Source organism: Prunus dulcis, chromosome 1 (genome assembly GCF_902201215.1).
Source record: "Prunus dulcis chromosome 1, ALMONDv2, whole genome shotgun sequence".
Lineage (NCBI taxonomy): Eukaryota > Viridiplantae > Streptophyta > Magnoliopsida > Rosales > Rosaceae > Prunus > Prunus dulcis.
In genome coordinates this window covers 28778223-28792674 of record NC_047650.1, presented here as the reverse complement: position 1 = coordinate 28792674, position 14452 = coordinate 28778223, and the positions used below count along the sequence as shown (strand labels likewise).

General features: G+C 37.8%; 3 protein-coding genes across 3 annotated transcripts; 1 reads left to right on the top strand and 2 right to left on the bottom strand.

The window, feature by feature from the left end:
- The first annotated feature begins 727 nt into the window (after nucleotides 1-727).
- LOC117625768 (phytosulfokine receptor 1) lies at nucleotides 728-4565 on the top strand. Its single transcript, XM_034357318.1, has 2 exons — nucleotides 728-952; nucleotides 1068-4565. The coding sequence occupies exon 2, from the start codon at nucleotides 1212-1214 to the stop codon at nucleotides 4275-4277; it is 3066 nt and encodes a 1021-aa protein (XP_034213209.1). The 5' UTR covers nucleotides 728-952; nucleotides 1068-1211; the 3' UTR covers nucleotides 4278-4565.
- Nucleotides 4566-5986: 1421 nt separating this feature from the next.
- On the bottom strand, nucleotides 5987-10901 carry LOC117634812 (aldo-keto reductase family 4 member C10-like). The gene is made up of 3 exons (XM_034369058.1): nucleotides 9747-10901; nucleotides 8437-8691; nucleotides 5987-6517 (listed from the first exon to the last, which is right to left on the bottom strand). Exons 1-3 carry the CDS (start codon nucleotides 10311-10313, stop codon nucleotides 6257-6259), a joined length of 1083 nt encoding a protein of 360 aa, XP_034224949.1. The 5' UTR covers nucleotides 10314-10901; the 3' UTR covers nucleotides 5987-6256.
- An 839-nt stretch (nucleotides 10902-11740) lies between these two features.
- LOC117636248 (inositol oxygenase 1-like) lies at nucleotides 11741-14452 on the bottom strand. Its single transcript, XM_034370719.1, has 11 exons — nucleotides 14088-14452; nucleotides 13887-13998; nucleotides 13624-13705; nucleotides 13349-13553; nucleotides 13108-13167; nucleotides 12951-13003; nucleotides 12711-12833; nucleotides 12535-12604; nucleotides 12377-12455; nucleotides 12166-12247; nucleotides 11741-11997 (listed from the first exon to the last, which is right to left on the bottom strand). Exons 1-11 carry the CDS (start codon nucleotides 14116-14118, stop codon nucleotides 11971-11973), a joined length of 924 nt encoding a protein of 307 aa, XP_034226610.1. The 5' UTR covers nucleotides 14119-14452; the 3' UTR covers nucleotides 11741-11970.

Here is a 14452-nt window from a genome sequence, read left to right as displayed (position 1 = left end):
AGTATGGTTGGAGATGAAATTTTTTAGAGAGTTTCTAAAATAACTTTATTATCTTTTTAGCTAAATTTTAGCTAAGAAATAGAAAACATCATTGTGGATGCTTTAAGTGATATGCACACGATATGTTAATTAATCAAATAAATTTTAGTAGATATTTATTGTATACATCATTTGTCACATTATTGGAAGTTTAAACCCAATCCTAATTCAACCATCAAGCTCTTCTAAATGTCTCTATCTAAATTCTCGCAAATCATACAGATCTTAATTTAAGTCGTGATGATTTTCCTATTTTCTTAATTTTCCACTTCTTGTTCAATGTCAAACCGTTGGTTGATTTCCAACTTACTTATTTTTTCCTATTCTAATGACTAAAGGAATGAGTTCGCTTTCTTAAACCTAAGTTCGAGTCTTTTTTTGTTAGTTAAGATTATTGCTTGTAAGTTGTATTGAGAAAAATAATTACTAAAGAAAGAAAAATACAAAAAAAAAAAGGAACATGGTATTAAATTGAGGCAACCGCAACCTGTCAAATTTTATGAAGTCGGCGTCGGCCGAAACCGCGCAGTTTATAAGACTTAGTGCACGTGTCGCCACCCAGTAGTTGACTTTATGCCTCTCTTGCTGTCCATATCTCATCCAAGCGAGCCTCATTTTCATTGCAACTGACCGGCTTTTGCCGGTCACCATGTTACAGTCCCCCGATTTCCACTTTACCAGATTTCTCATAAAAATACTGACTGACAACAGAAGAAGCCTTGCAGCCTAAATTGAAAAGAAAATCTTGCAACCAAAATAAAATAAAATCTGTGAGAACTGGAAGTGAAAAAGAGAAGCAAAGCTTTCATCCATTGGCACATTGATTCATTGATTCATAGCAGAAAACGTGTTTTGAAGTCAAAGACTCGAAGCCAGCTATTTTCCTTCTTTCTTCCATTCCTCTATCTGGCAGGTCGGTCTTTTTCTTTTTTCCCCTCATTTTGTTTTGCTTTCCAGCTTCACATACAAGATAACCCCATTGTTTAATTTTGCTTAATTTTCTTTTGTTTTCTTCTATTTGCTTTCAGTCCTCAGTCATAATGTTTGAAACAAGAAAACCCAGTTCATAAAGCATGGTTCTTGACAAGGGTTTTGCTGCTACTTGATTGTACATTCTTTATCTATTCTTCTCTTCTCTTCTATCTGTACTCCTGTGGGTGTGTTTCTCTAATATGGGTGCCCAAGACTTCTGGGTGGTCATCATTGTTATTGGGTTTTGCTTCCAAACTCAGGTTTCGAGCTCTCAGAACCTGACATGCAATCCAAATGATTTGAAAGCATTGGAGGATTTCATGAAAGGCATAGAAACTGTGATTGAAGGGTGGGGGAACAATTTATCATCTAATTGCTGTGAATGGGCAGGCATCACTTGCAACTCTTCATCCTCTCTTGGATTGAACGATTCCTCTGTAGATACCTATAGAGTGGTTAAGTTGGAGCTTCCAAAGAAAAGACTAGCTGGCAACCTCTCTGAATCTTTAGGCATGTTGGACCAGCTTAGAACCCTCAATCTCTCTCACAATTTCCTCCAACACTCGCTTCCGATTCCACTTTTCCATTTGCCAAATTTGGAGCTGTTAGACTTGAGCTCTAATGACTTCTCTGGCCCCATTCCAGCCGATATTGATTTACCTTCAATCCAGTTCCTTGAAATTTCTCAAAACTTTTTGAATGGTTCCCTTCCACCTAGCATCTGTAACAATTCTACTCAGCTTCGGGCACTGAAATTGGCTGTGAACTACTTCACTGGTGATCTCCCACCAGGCCTTGGCAATTGTAGTTCGTTGGAGGACCTCTGTCTGGGCATGAATGCTTTTACAGGCGGTGTACCCGAAGGTATATTTCGCCTGCAAAAGCTAACCCGACTGAACATTCAAGATAACAAGCTTTCCGGGCAGCTCAGCGAAGAAATTGGTAACCTCATGAACCTTGTTCGCTTGGATATCTCGACTAATGGGTTTTCAGGAACTATCCCAGATGTTTTCGACAGCCTTGGAAGATTACAGTATTTTGTTGCTCATTCGAATAATTTTAGTGGTCAGATACCCCCTTCCTTGGCGAGTTCCCCGACTCTCTCTTTGCTTAATGCGAGGAACAATTCATTGGAGGGTTCAATTGATCTTAATTGTTCAGCAATGACTAGTTTGGCCTCTATTGATCTAGGTTCCAATCGGTTTTATGGGCCTATTCCGTCCAATCTTCCCTCTTGTCGGCATCTGAATAACATAAATATTGCTCGGAACAACTTTAGTGGCCAAATACCAGAAAGCTTCAAGAATTTTCATAGCCTCTCTTACCTCTCACTGTCAAATTCAAGCATTTCCAATATTTCATCTGCCCTTAAAATCTTACAGCATTGCCAGAACCTAACTACTTTGGTTCTCACCTTGAATTTCCGTGACGAAGAATTGCCTGCTGATCCAACCCTTCATTTTGAAAGATTGAAGGTTCTCATCATTGCAAATTGTAGGCTAACAGGTTCAATACCCCAATGGTTGAGTAGTAGCAGCAGATTGCAGTTGCTGGATTTGTCATGGAATCGCTTGGAAGGAACAATTCCAGTCTGGTTTGGCAATTTTAGCAATCTCTTCTACTTGGACCTATCCAACAATTCTTTTACTGGGGAAATCCCGAGAAACATAACTGGACTAAGGAGCCTCATTGATGGGAGGATCTCAATTCAGGAACCTTCCCCTGATTTCCCATTATTCATGAAAAGGAATGTGAGTGCACGAGGATTGCAGTATAATCAAGTTTGGAGCTTTCCACCAACACTGGAACTTAGTAACAATAATCTTAGTGGACCAATCTGGCCAGAGTTTGGGAAACTGAGATTGCTTCATATTTTTGATCTGAAGTGTAACAATCTGTCGGGACCAATTCCGAGTAATTTATCCGGGATGACCAGCTTAGAGACTCTGGATATGTCTGGTAACAGGCTTTCGGGGATAATACCGCCTTCGTTGGTTAAACTGAGCTTTCTGTCAAAGTTTAATGTTGCAGACAATCAATTATATGGGTCGATCCCTACAGGAGGTCAGTTTTGGACCTTCCCAAATTCAAGCTTCGAAGGGAATAATCTTTGTGGTGACCATTTCCCCCCCTGTCCATCAAATGTGAGTAATCCTCTTGGGCAATCCAGAAAGTCAAGGAAAAACAGAGGAGTTATTGTTGGTATAGCTGTCGGAATTGTATTCGGAACTGCAGTTTTTCTTACTCTGATGGTCATAATTGTGTTGCGGGCACATAGCCGAAGAGAGGTTGATCCTGAAAAAGAGGAATATGACAGCAATGGGAAAGATTTGGAAGAACTTGGTTCAAAACAAGTAGTTCTGTTCCAAAACAAGGATACTGATAAGGAGCTCTCTCTTGATGACCTTCTACAATCAACCAACAATTTTGACCAAGCAAATATCATTGGTTGTGGGGGTTTTGGTTTGGTTTACAAGGCCACCCTCCCTGATGGTAAGAAGGTTGCAATCAAGCGGCTGTCTGGTGACTGTGGCCAAATGGACAGAGAATTCCGTGCTGAAGTTGAAGCCTTGTCAAGAGCTCAACATCCAAATCTTGTCCATCTTCAGGGGTATTGCACATATAAAAGTGACAGGCTCTTGATATATTCTTACATGGAGAACAGTAGTCTGGATTACTGGTTACATGAAAAAATCGATGGCCCATCCTCTCTAGATTGGAATATGAGGCTTCAAATTGCTCAAGGGGCGGCCAGAGGGCTTGCTTATTTGCACCAATCATGTGAGCCCCATATCCTTCATCGGGATATAAAGTCAAGTAACATCCTTTTAGATGAGAATTTTAAAGCTCACTTAGCTGATTTCGGTCTTGCCAGGCTCATACTCCCCTATGATACTCATGTAACAACTGATCTTGTTGGGACATTAGGCTACATCCCTCCCGAGTATGGGCAAGCCTCTGTTGCCACTTACAAGGGTGATGTGTATAGTTTCGGTGTTGTTCTTTTGGAGCTTCTAACTGGAAAAAGGCCTATGGACATGTGCAAGCCAAGAGGATGTCGGGATTTGATCTCTTGGGCATTTCAGATGAAGAGGGAAAAGAGGGAAACTGAGGTCTTTGATCCGTTCATTTATGACAAGAAGCACGATGAGGAACTTTTGTGTGTATTTGAGATTGCATGCCTTTGCTTAAGCGGAAGCCCTAAGGTGAGACCTTCAACTCAGCAGCTAGTTTCTTGGCTAGACAATATCAGCACCAAAAACTAGCTTTCTTTTTAGATAAGCCAGGGAAACCCTGATTGTACAGAAAGTGATGTTACATATGAAACAAGTTCAATTTCCTGGTCTATATATAAGTTGCTATTAATTTCTGCACTCTGAGAGTTGGTTTTGTTGTAAATATTTATCCATATACAGTACTTATAGTCCATGTAACAGAGAGGGATCTCATTGAAGCAACAGCAACGTTGTAAGTAAATTACATATACGTTTTAGATTTTGAAGAGAAAGAATGTTGGCTCTCGAACATATATAAAATAAAGACTCTGAATCTGATCTTGTGTTGTGGTGGTTGGAACTTTTTTTTCGGGTTGGTTCAATTACATACAATCTCAATCACAGTGGCGTTGAAAATAGTACCTTGCATTGCATGTGGGAAATAGTAGTCCCTTCCTTGCATGTGGGAAAAATAGTAGCCCCTTTCAATTGTTTCAATGGTCAAAGGAAAGAAAAGTCGATGAATTTGGTAGAGTTCCATTCATTCTCCTTCTCTATATATGTATATGTCATCTTTGCTTTAGAGTTCAACCATTTTGAATACGGTGTCTACCGTTGAAATTGTTGGACGTACAAGAACAAGCATTATATGACCGTTACGTGTCCATTTCCATGCATCAGGATTTCAATATTTCTTTTTTGCAGAATTTATTTATTTATTTGAATACAAGCGATAGTCTAAACTACATGGGAGGAGGATTTCACCCCCACACACTACTATGATGCCGTGGAATTCAAACTTGAGACCTATAGTTTACAAGTCAAAGCAATTTTTCACGGAACTAGATTCCGTTGGCTGTTTATTTATTTGTTTTTAAAAAGTTGAGTGTGCTTATTTTAGGTTAGAATGAAAAAAATCACAAGACCAAACGCCTTGGTGCAATAATATCGTGGTGAAAATGATCAAGTGGCTGGCTGTATTGAAAAAGGGTTTTGTTTGGTGGGGATTTAAATGCAATGCAACCAGACCAGCGGTGGCCTTGGATATTGCATTTGCCAAATCAAATACATATTCATAGGTAGCCAGCAGCAGCCACATCAATATTCAATCAATCTGTGAAAAAAGTCTACTGAAAAACATCAATCTTAATCTTAGTCTATTTGTTTGACATTTGGTGGTCAGAAAGGACGGTAGCGTGGAGGTGAGGATGGACCATCTTGTGTATGTTGAAGTTACCTTCAAAGCAGCTTGTAACGGTACAAATACTATGACTTGTTCTTGTTCCAAATTGTGGGTTCAAGTTGAGAAAACAATTCCCAACTAGGGCAGAATTTTATTCTTTTTCTTTTACTTCTGGTGACTTCCCACCCGTTTACTTCAAAGAAAAGGAAACAGAAGGAAACCCTAAAATATAATATAATATATATATATATAGGACGGCAATCTCATCTCATGCGCCGTGCAATACAAGGCATGAGAATTGCGAAAGAACACTTTTATTTTGATTGCTGACATCAAATAAGTTCATCAGTTTCAACGACGGTATTGGTCATGGCTGATGGCACCCGACGGCCAACTCTTTCTCTTTGTCATGAAGACACAGACACAAACACAAAACAACGAAAACACAAAAGTTAAATCCAGGCTCCTGCAGAGTGCGGATCAACATCAACCTTGCTTGGCATACTAATCCATAATCATAAGGCCACGGCACATCTGAATCGGATTTATTAGCAAATACATGTAAAGATCAAGAAAAGAGAAAAAACAAAAAACAAAAAAATTTATTTTTGAAGGTTCACTTCAGTAATCATTTTTTTTCTTTTCAATGTAGCATCAATACACCCATGAGAATGAGAAGAAGTTAAAAAGAAATATTTGCCACTTCCAATTAATAATGTCTCCTTTGACTTTCTATTCAGCATCCACAAACTAGAATTCTTGCAAACAATGGGCATACATACTAAAGGATGATCACTTTTTTGAACAAAAATGGCACGGCACATCATCCGAAGATATTATTCAAATATCAGGCACTGGATTCCATGTCATCTTCCATCTCACGCACAGCTTGAAGGGGACCACTTCCAGACACAAAGCCACTCTCTGAAAGATTATTCAAAGGACCATTTCCAAATAGGCACACCTGTGGTTCAATCTGGTTCAACCGGTTCCACTCATCATCTGACAGAGACCAACTGAAAATGTCTATGTTTTTCCTTATCCTATCAGGCTTCAGGCTACACGGGAGCACGCTGGTTCCTCTTTGCAGCCCCCAACGCAAAATAACCTGAAACAGAGTAAGCATGCCAAACACATTACTAAAACCATGAGCAGTACCTTTATTTCTGGTCCTCGTTGAGGACAGAATCATCTGGAAATGCAAATGAGTTTGGTTCCTAGGATCCTATGCCCAGTTGTGCAGCTTCTTGTTTTGGCAAAACCCAGTAGTAGTTTTGATCTTTCATTATAATACAGTTACACCATGGGTGCTTTTTAAAGCATCGGAGGGACAGAGAAGAATGAAGAGAAAATAGTAGTAATTCAGCACACAATTGTGTTTATTCAATAAGGAGCGCACTCCAGACCTTTCAATTTTTAGTCTAGTTATATCAAGTTTTGATTTACATTTTCCCAAAGTCAATCTTGCAAGTTCCATGTTTTCTTAAGTTCTATCGTGTTAAAGGTAATATATTAATCTAAAAATAATTTGCAAAAGGCATAAATTAGTGGCCATGAGTTTTTCCTTATTCTTGCATAATTATTATAAGTGGTTACGTCTCTATTCTAGACTTTTACTATGATCATTGCTATAATAAGTTTTATCTCCACTACACAATCCTGTATGATTATGTTCCTCTACAATTTGAATATACAAGTGCAATTAGATGGGTAAGAAGTGTAGAGTTGCCCACTACCCGGATCACCATCTTTATGTTTTTAATGGTTTTGGACCACTGCAAGAAACTGCAGGATCATCTCAACTTTTGGTAAGATTTAGATCCTTTATCCTAGACCAGCGCTTTCCATTCTCTTTAAATTTGAAAGGCTTCTAACTAGATGATAAGTTTCCAACCCTAAAAGTTATGTCAATCACAATGGAGACTTGTCAATATCGATAGCACATCCATTTACCCAGTACTTGAGTGATTGATTCCTTCCTTGAAACAAGATCTCTCAAAGACAGGAAAAAAAAAAAAAAAAACTTATATGACAATGACTGGCTATATAATTGGTGGCTGAAAAGCTGATGAAAGCTTCTTGAGGGGGAAGATTGACTCAACTGAAGCACAAATTAGTAGGTTCTTTGGGGTAGAAGCAGCTGCAGCTGCAGCTGCATTGAGAGTTTGAGACTAACTGATGTCACTTATAAGTTTTAGAGTTTGTTATGTGACAAGCACCACTTCCATCATGAACCATGAATCATATTTTGTGTTCTGTTATTTAGAATTTACCTACACCTCAAAGTTTAGACTTAGAAGAAACTTTTACCGCAGTCAAATGCAGCCAAGTCTTTTTATGTTAACCATGACCCTCAAATTGTAGTCCTGAAATCAACAATCCTCCATCTGAATTAGGACCAGAGTGATCAGTCATGCATCACCTCAAAGTTTTAGGGTTTGCGAGTTTAGCAACTTTCAGATTGCTATAACTTTAACACTACTAAGTTGAAGTCATATCTTCACTACTCATCATGAGTATGAGCACTTGTTTGTGCCAATGCTTAACCACTAGGGGATTGCTATACTCTTGAGCATATGTATGCCATTTCAACAACTTGCATTTGGTGTTAAATGGTTAACCATTTGATAATGGGATAGTTGATAAATGCAAGTGTACCTTGGTTACAGTCAGATAGTGGAAGAAATTATGTACTATGGGCTCAGATCTGAATCTTTTTATTATTGAGGTAATAATAATAATAATTATTATTATATATATATATATATATATAGTGATTTGAGCCCTGGACATTAGTTTATGGGTGTAGAGCAAAGGTTTAGGATACTGGTGAAACTTCAGACTTTAGGCAATTTATAGAAGCCTACTTGGTTTTGCAATCACAGGGATATGCAAATTATGCAAAATATGAATGGTACTTCTATTTCTGGTATCATAGCTTGGATGAGATTATGCTACTCAATAGTATATAGCTTGGAGGATATGAGTAGTATGAAAAAGAAAAGAAGCTTTTGGAATCTAAAGTACCTGCTCAGGTGTTTTTCTGTGTCTGTCTGCTATCTCTGCAACTGTTGATAATTTTAGCATAGGCCCATGCACAGACTTTGACCTCCTGAATGATATGCGAGGAGTTCCAGGTTCATCTTCCCCACCTGAACTGCTATCAGATGGTCCAGGAGTCGAGGTTGGGACTCCTAAGGGTGTGTGAGCAGATACATGGATACCTTTCAATTGACAGAACTTTACAAGTTCATCTTGCCTCCAAAAGGGGTGCAACTCCACCTAAAATTTAATCATAAATCAATTAAGGAACCTGAATTATGTCAGACTGTGATCAACAAGGAGAAATTTCAGTCTTAAAGAAAAAAAAAAAGGGCAGCAGAAGCCACAAAACATTCTTATTTTCCCAAAGAATTTAAGCAGATTCAACACTGGGTCCTAACAACCTACATTGATGATAGTTACTATCTAGCAAACAATACAAGAAAAGAGGTGGGTATTACGATACATCATAGAGAATCTGCACTAACTTTGCTTCATAATTGGTTTCTAATGTCAACATTGAGTCAGAAAGGATGAGACAAGAGGTAATAGTCCTACAACTCAGTCTCTTTTGATCAAATTAGATTCAACTAGTTTTGGAGAACAATTGTAGCATCGGTGCAAAGATATATGAACATATCAAACAAAGTTCAAATATCTAACGATCAAAATTAAGTCTTAAGCTCAGAATCATGTAAGAACTGTGCAATGGTGGGCTGTTTTTAGGGCCAAATCTGTGCTGGTAGGCCACTTCTTAATCAGCTTACCAACTGAAATGATTGTAAGATTCATCTGATTCAAATGATGATTTTTTGCATTTCACATTTGCATACATGTAGCAACAACTACCTGAGTATGACATAAATGGGCTGCTTGGAGGTAATGTTTATGCAACTGTTATATTAATGCAGGTTCCTTCATATTGCATTGAATCCCAGCGTCCAATACTTGCCAATTATTAGGTCAGCCAAATAAATGAGATGCTTTGCTCATGTGAGTAGACTACAGAGAAAATTGTAGACAAAAAACCCTCTATCCAATGATTTTTCTCATCAACTGTTACTAGATTAAGTCACTTATTTACTTTAACATATTTAGCCCTTCGATCAACATTGTAATTAAACAAGAAAAGGAAAAGATATGAAAATCCAGTGCACCATTAAAACAATATAATGGATAATATGATTAAAGAAGGGACGTGAAACGGTGAAAGCCAATTTATCAACAACTAATTGAAGACAAATTTTGATGCTGAATTATTGAAAAATAGCAAGAATGATTTACCGAAAGCCAACCTGATTGACTGCAGGTACAATTTTTGCAAACTTGAGCAATTGTTTGATTTGCGGAACACTGAAATTGCTGACCCCAATAGCTCTAACCAGACCCAACTCAACCAGACCTTCCATAGCTTTCCATGCTTTCTTCAACCGATTCAAGAATTGCCTATACTCGCTCCCAGACTTTGAAGGAGGATCAGTGGCATCACCAAACGCTGAGCTGTCAGGCCAATGCATCAAATACAGATCCAAATACGAAACTCCAAGGTTCTTAAGAGAAACTCTAACATAATTCTCAATTTTATTGAGAGAATTCATTGTACAATAGAGTTTAGAAGTCAAGAAAACGTCTTCCCTCTTCAGTGAACCCTTAAATGCTTCAGCTAAAGCTTCCCCAACTTCGATCTCGTTACCATAAAGATGTGCACAATCTATGTGACGGTAGCCTACTGATAATGCCGTTTTTACGGCTTGAACACAAAGGTCTCCTCCACTCTGCCATGTCCCAAGTCCAATTGCTGGAATTTTATCTCCTGTGTTTAACACAAAGTAACTTCCTGGTGTTCCAAACTTTCCTTTCATCCCTCAAGCTTACAAGGCAAAAATGGATACACTTCTAATAACCCAGCAACCCAAAATCACCAGAGTGCAAGGATCAATTCAAACTTCCAACAATTCAGATTCAACTATATTAACAGATGGTATACGAGCTCCAAGCAAACTCTCTAAACCCAAAATCTCATACACGGGGAGAGGTATGAAAAATCAAACAAAAACCCAATTAATGAAATACCAAAAACTGAGAAACCCAATTCGTAGGAAATCAAAAGAACACTTCCGGTCCAAAAAAATTACAAGTTTTGACTACAAATTGCCCAACTTCTGTTTGCCAATATGTCTGAAACAGAGCTCACCATGACAAGAAGTGAAAAAGGCCAATGCTGAATCAAACAATCAAACCTTTTTCTCAGGAAACCTATAGAATCGTATCAACGGTCTGTCTGTTTAAGTATAGGAACATATTCAAGGGTCATGGTCAACAACGGCAGCAGAGAGTAAGAAGGAAGGAAGCCCCCAAACAAAACGCTTAGCTGTAATATCAATCTCTTTCTCTGAGAAGAATGCAAAAGACAAATAGTACTCTCTGTGTCTATGATATACTATATTAAATTGGTCATTTTCTATTTAGACATAGAAAAGTTAAGTTGGACAAAGATAGGTTAGGGGGATATAAAATTCAAGGTTACACACCTAACTTAGAAGGCTCGTCTAACTCTAAATCCACCCACCATCCACCCAACCTACAACGACATTCATTGACGATTTGATATATTGTATTAAAGAAAATGGACTTTATATATACCAATAATACAACTAGTCAAGTTTACTACTACAACTATATACTGACCAGTCCGGCTAACTGAATTTTTAAAAATTTTGATTTCATTTTAAATTGAAGAACATTAACTAGAACTATGGTTTTTCTCTTTAGACAATTTCTGATGTATAAATAGATATATGGTTGTCTTTGATTGACCGTGACAATATTTTTCACAACTCATTTATAAAAGGATGATTTTTATTTTAAGGTTCGTTTAACAACACCCTTTATAAAGTTGTAGCAAATACTTAAGGAGACTTTGCCATAACCGGTAAAAGCAAAATGCATCCTTTCACTTTTGTGTTCGGATGTTGCATTTTGACTCTGCGCAGTAGAGATAATCATTCATTCATTGATTAGCATAATGACAAATAGACAAGTGATGAAAGTGCACTTTCGAGTTTAGACTAAGGCAGTTTATTGGTTTATTGGATCATTAATTTGCTGATTTAATTGCTTGGTTACTGATTAAACACACGTCAGTTAAACTCTGGTTGTTGGCTTCTGTCCTGTACTAACTAATACTATTATTAATTTTCATCTGCATCATAACATCTTTAATATAAAAGCACACTATAGTATTTCTGCATAAACTGAGTTGAAGCTTAAAAGCATAGAACAACGGCAATGGAATAGCTGCAACTGCAGAGGTAGCATTTTTATATATAAACTGAGGGAAAAGGTAAAGCACCTTCTCATAAGTTCATAACAAAACAAACATAAAGAGGTAAAAGAAAAGGAAACAAGAACAAAGAGAAAAAAAGACATTGAAAGTTCTACATCCGCGCCTTTTATTCAGCTGCTACCTCCATCTGATTTCTTCACTTGATCCAACTTCAGAGCTTCCAACTTCACCGTTTACCATCTCAGCTTTGCGGGAAAGTACTGCAACAGAATAGTCAAAATTAACCACAAGGAACAGAGAAAGAAAAAACAATGTGGCATTTAAGCTCTATTTTGAAATTAAATGAAATGAGAACTTCAGAATCTTGTGCATGTACTTGCAAAATTTCCTTCCATCCAGCTCCAATAACAAGAACAACTGGTCTTTACCTTCCCAATTAGAGAGAGATAGTAGGGCTTCACTTTCTCAACATCAATGCGAACTTTGCTCTTGCTGTAAAGGTCATACTTGCTGCATATAGAATGGCAAAGTTAATTTTTAGACTTGTATCAAATTTTGGCAAAGCAGTAAATATGGTAGGAAGGACATATAGTCGTACTACATTACTGTGTTTCAAAATGGGGAAGTGAATGTCCTTACTTGAATATTTTAAGCCACTTCAAATTCTCAGTGTCCTCCTCATTCATCAAGTGCTTATATGCTCCTGCCCTGTGTAAAGCTGCAAAGTAATTTTGATCCATAAAGATTAAATACTTAGTTGAAAGCAAATTGAAGGGCTAGCTGGTTTCACAATGTACCATAAAATGAGTGGTATCTGATAATGAAAAGACCAGCTGAAGGGAGAGTGCTTTTGTTTTCCTTGGCCACCTGGAGACAGGATACATAAATAAGTTTATTTCCTTCCTAGTTCTAAGTACATGGATGATAGTGTATGAACAATGCAGAAGTTGGAATGGGTTTGGCAAATATGTACCAAGTACATGTAGTCATCATGCCCCCATGACATCAGTACATTGTCGAGTCCACAACCTTCGGAGTAAATACCATACTTAGTGTTATAAGCAGGATTGTTGTAGTCAGGATTTTCCTTGAAATGCTGCAAGGACAGGCAGACAGAAGTTAGAGACTATTCACAGAAAAATGATTCAGAAATTAATGAAGTTGGGGGACTGAATCATTTCATATTCCAAAGGTGGATCTATTTGTGAGAGACCTTGTGATGAACAATTGACTCATCAAAGGCACACCCGACAGGGCATGTGTCGCCTGTAATTAATAGATGATTTCAGTTAGTTTCAGAATAATTATAGAAACAGAGGTGAGAGAAGAGATTATCTGAACCAAAGATTAAACAAGAAGGTGATCCTCACCCACAACAGCCCATTGAGGAAGCTCTCCAAAAGCAGGAAGATGAAGAACCTTTCCAAGATCTAATTTTCATGGGAAACAAAGTTTAAGCAATTGATCCTCACGGTGACATATGCAAAAATCAAAATGAAGCAAATACATAAACATGGTTGATATGACTCAAATTCGAGAAGCATATAATTAAATTAACTAAGAATAAAGAGCACTCAAAATGATGAGAAACTAGTATATGTGTATATATACCATGGATAAGGGCAGTTAAATGCAGCCAGCCTTCATCAGGATAGTCCTTTCTGATGGCTTCAGCAGTCTGCAAGAGGTGCTCAATCTGAGGCTCATCCAAGTCAGGATCACTCTCATCCACAACTTCATTGAGAAGTTCACAGCATTCCCATATGCTCATTTCCACCTTATCCAGTTTGCCATATTCTTCCCTCATCCGCTTCACCTGCAATTAATCATTATTAATATAACCTTTTCCAAATTGAAGAAAATCTAATCCGCAGCTGTTTGCTTACAAAGTCAACACTTTGGTTAATGTGGTTGATTCGATAGAATTCCTCAACCCCATCTCTCCGGTCACTGTTAACATCATAATCCCTGCATTTTGATGAATAAACTTCACATAAGTCGTAATAATGACGATATATAATATAAAGGAAAAGGGAATATGACATTTCTTGAGCTTCTTTGGAAACAGAAAGGAAAGGCAAAATGTATATTAAAATGATTCATGATCATTATTGAATGCAGCCTAGAATATGACAAGAACAGAAGGGACCTGAAAGTGTGGCCAAATGCGTTTGTTGGAGGCACCACAAATCCACCATCCAACACCAGTTCATTCTCCTCACCCGTCTGATCAGAGACCTTCTTTTCTTCCACCTCAACCGCTGCTAATTAAAATGAATTCAATGTCGAACAAGAAAAACAAAAAAATGTAATGCAGCAAAAACCCAAAAAATAAAAAGTAAAACTTTACCAAAGTCAGGCTGCTCAACGAGGATGGTCATCCTGCTGAATCGAAAAGCGATAATCTAACAAAAAGGTGAAGAAGAAGAAGAAATACTGTTGGTGATGAGGAGGAAGGCATGATGAAGGGTTTTGGGGGAATGGAAAGTATTTATAGTTGGCCGGAGAGTCCTTCCCTGAGAATTCCGAGTGTGTGAGTCCTTGCACTGAAAATCCGAGTCACCAAGTCCTTCGCTGAAAATCTGTTAATTCAAATTCTAATATATATATATATATATATATATATATATATATATATATATCTCTCTCCTTTTGTCTCAGTGAGTGAGTGAGAGATGGACAATACAGCAACCGCCTCCTAACCTTGGCTTGGCC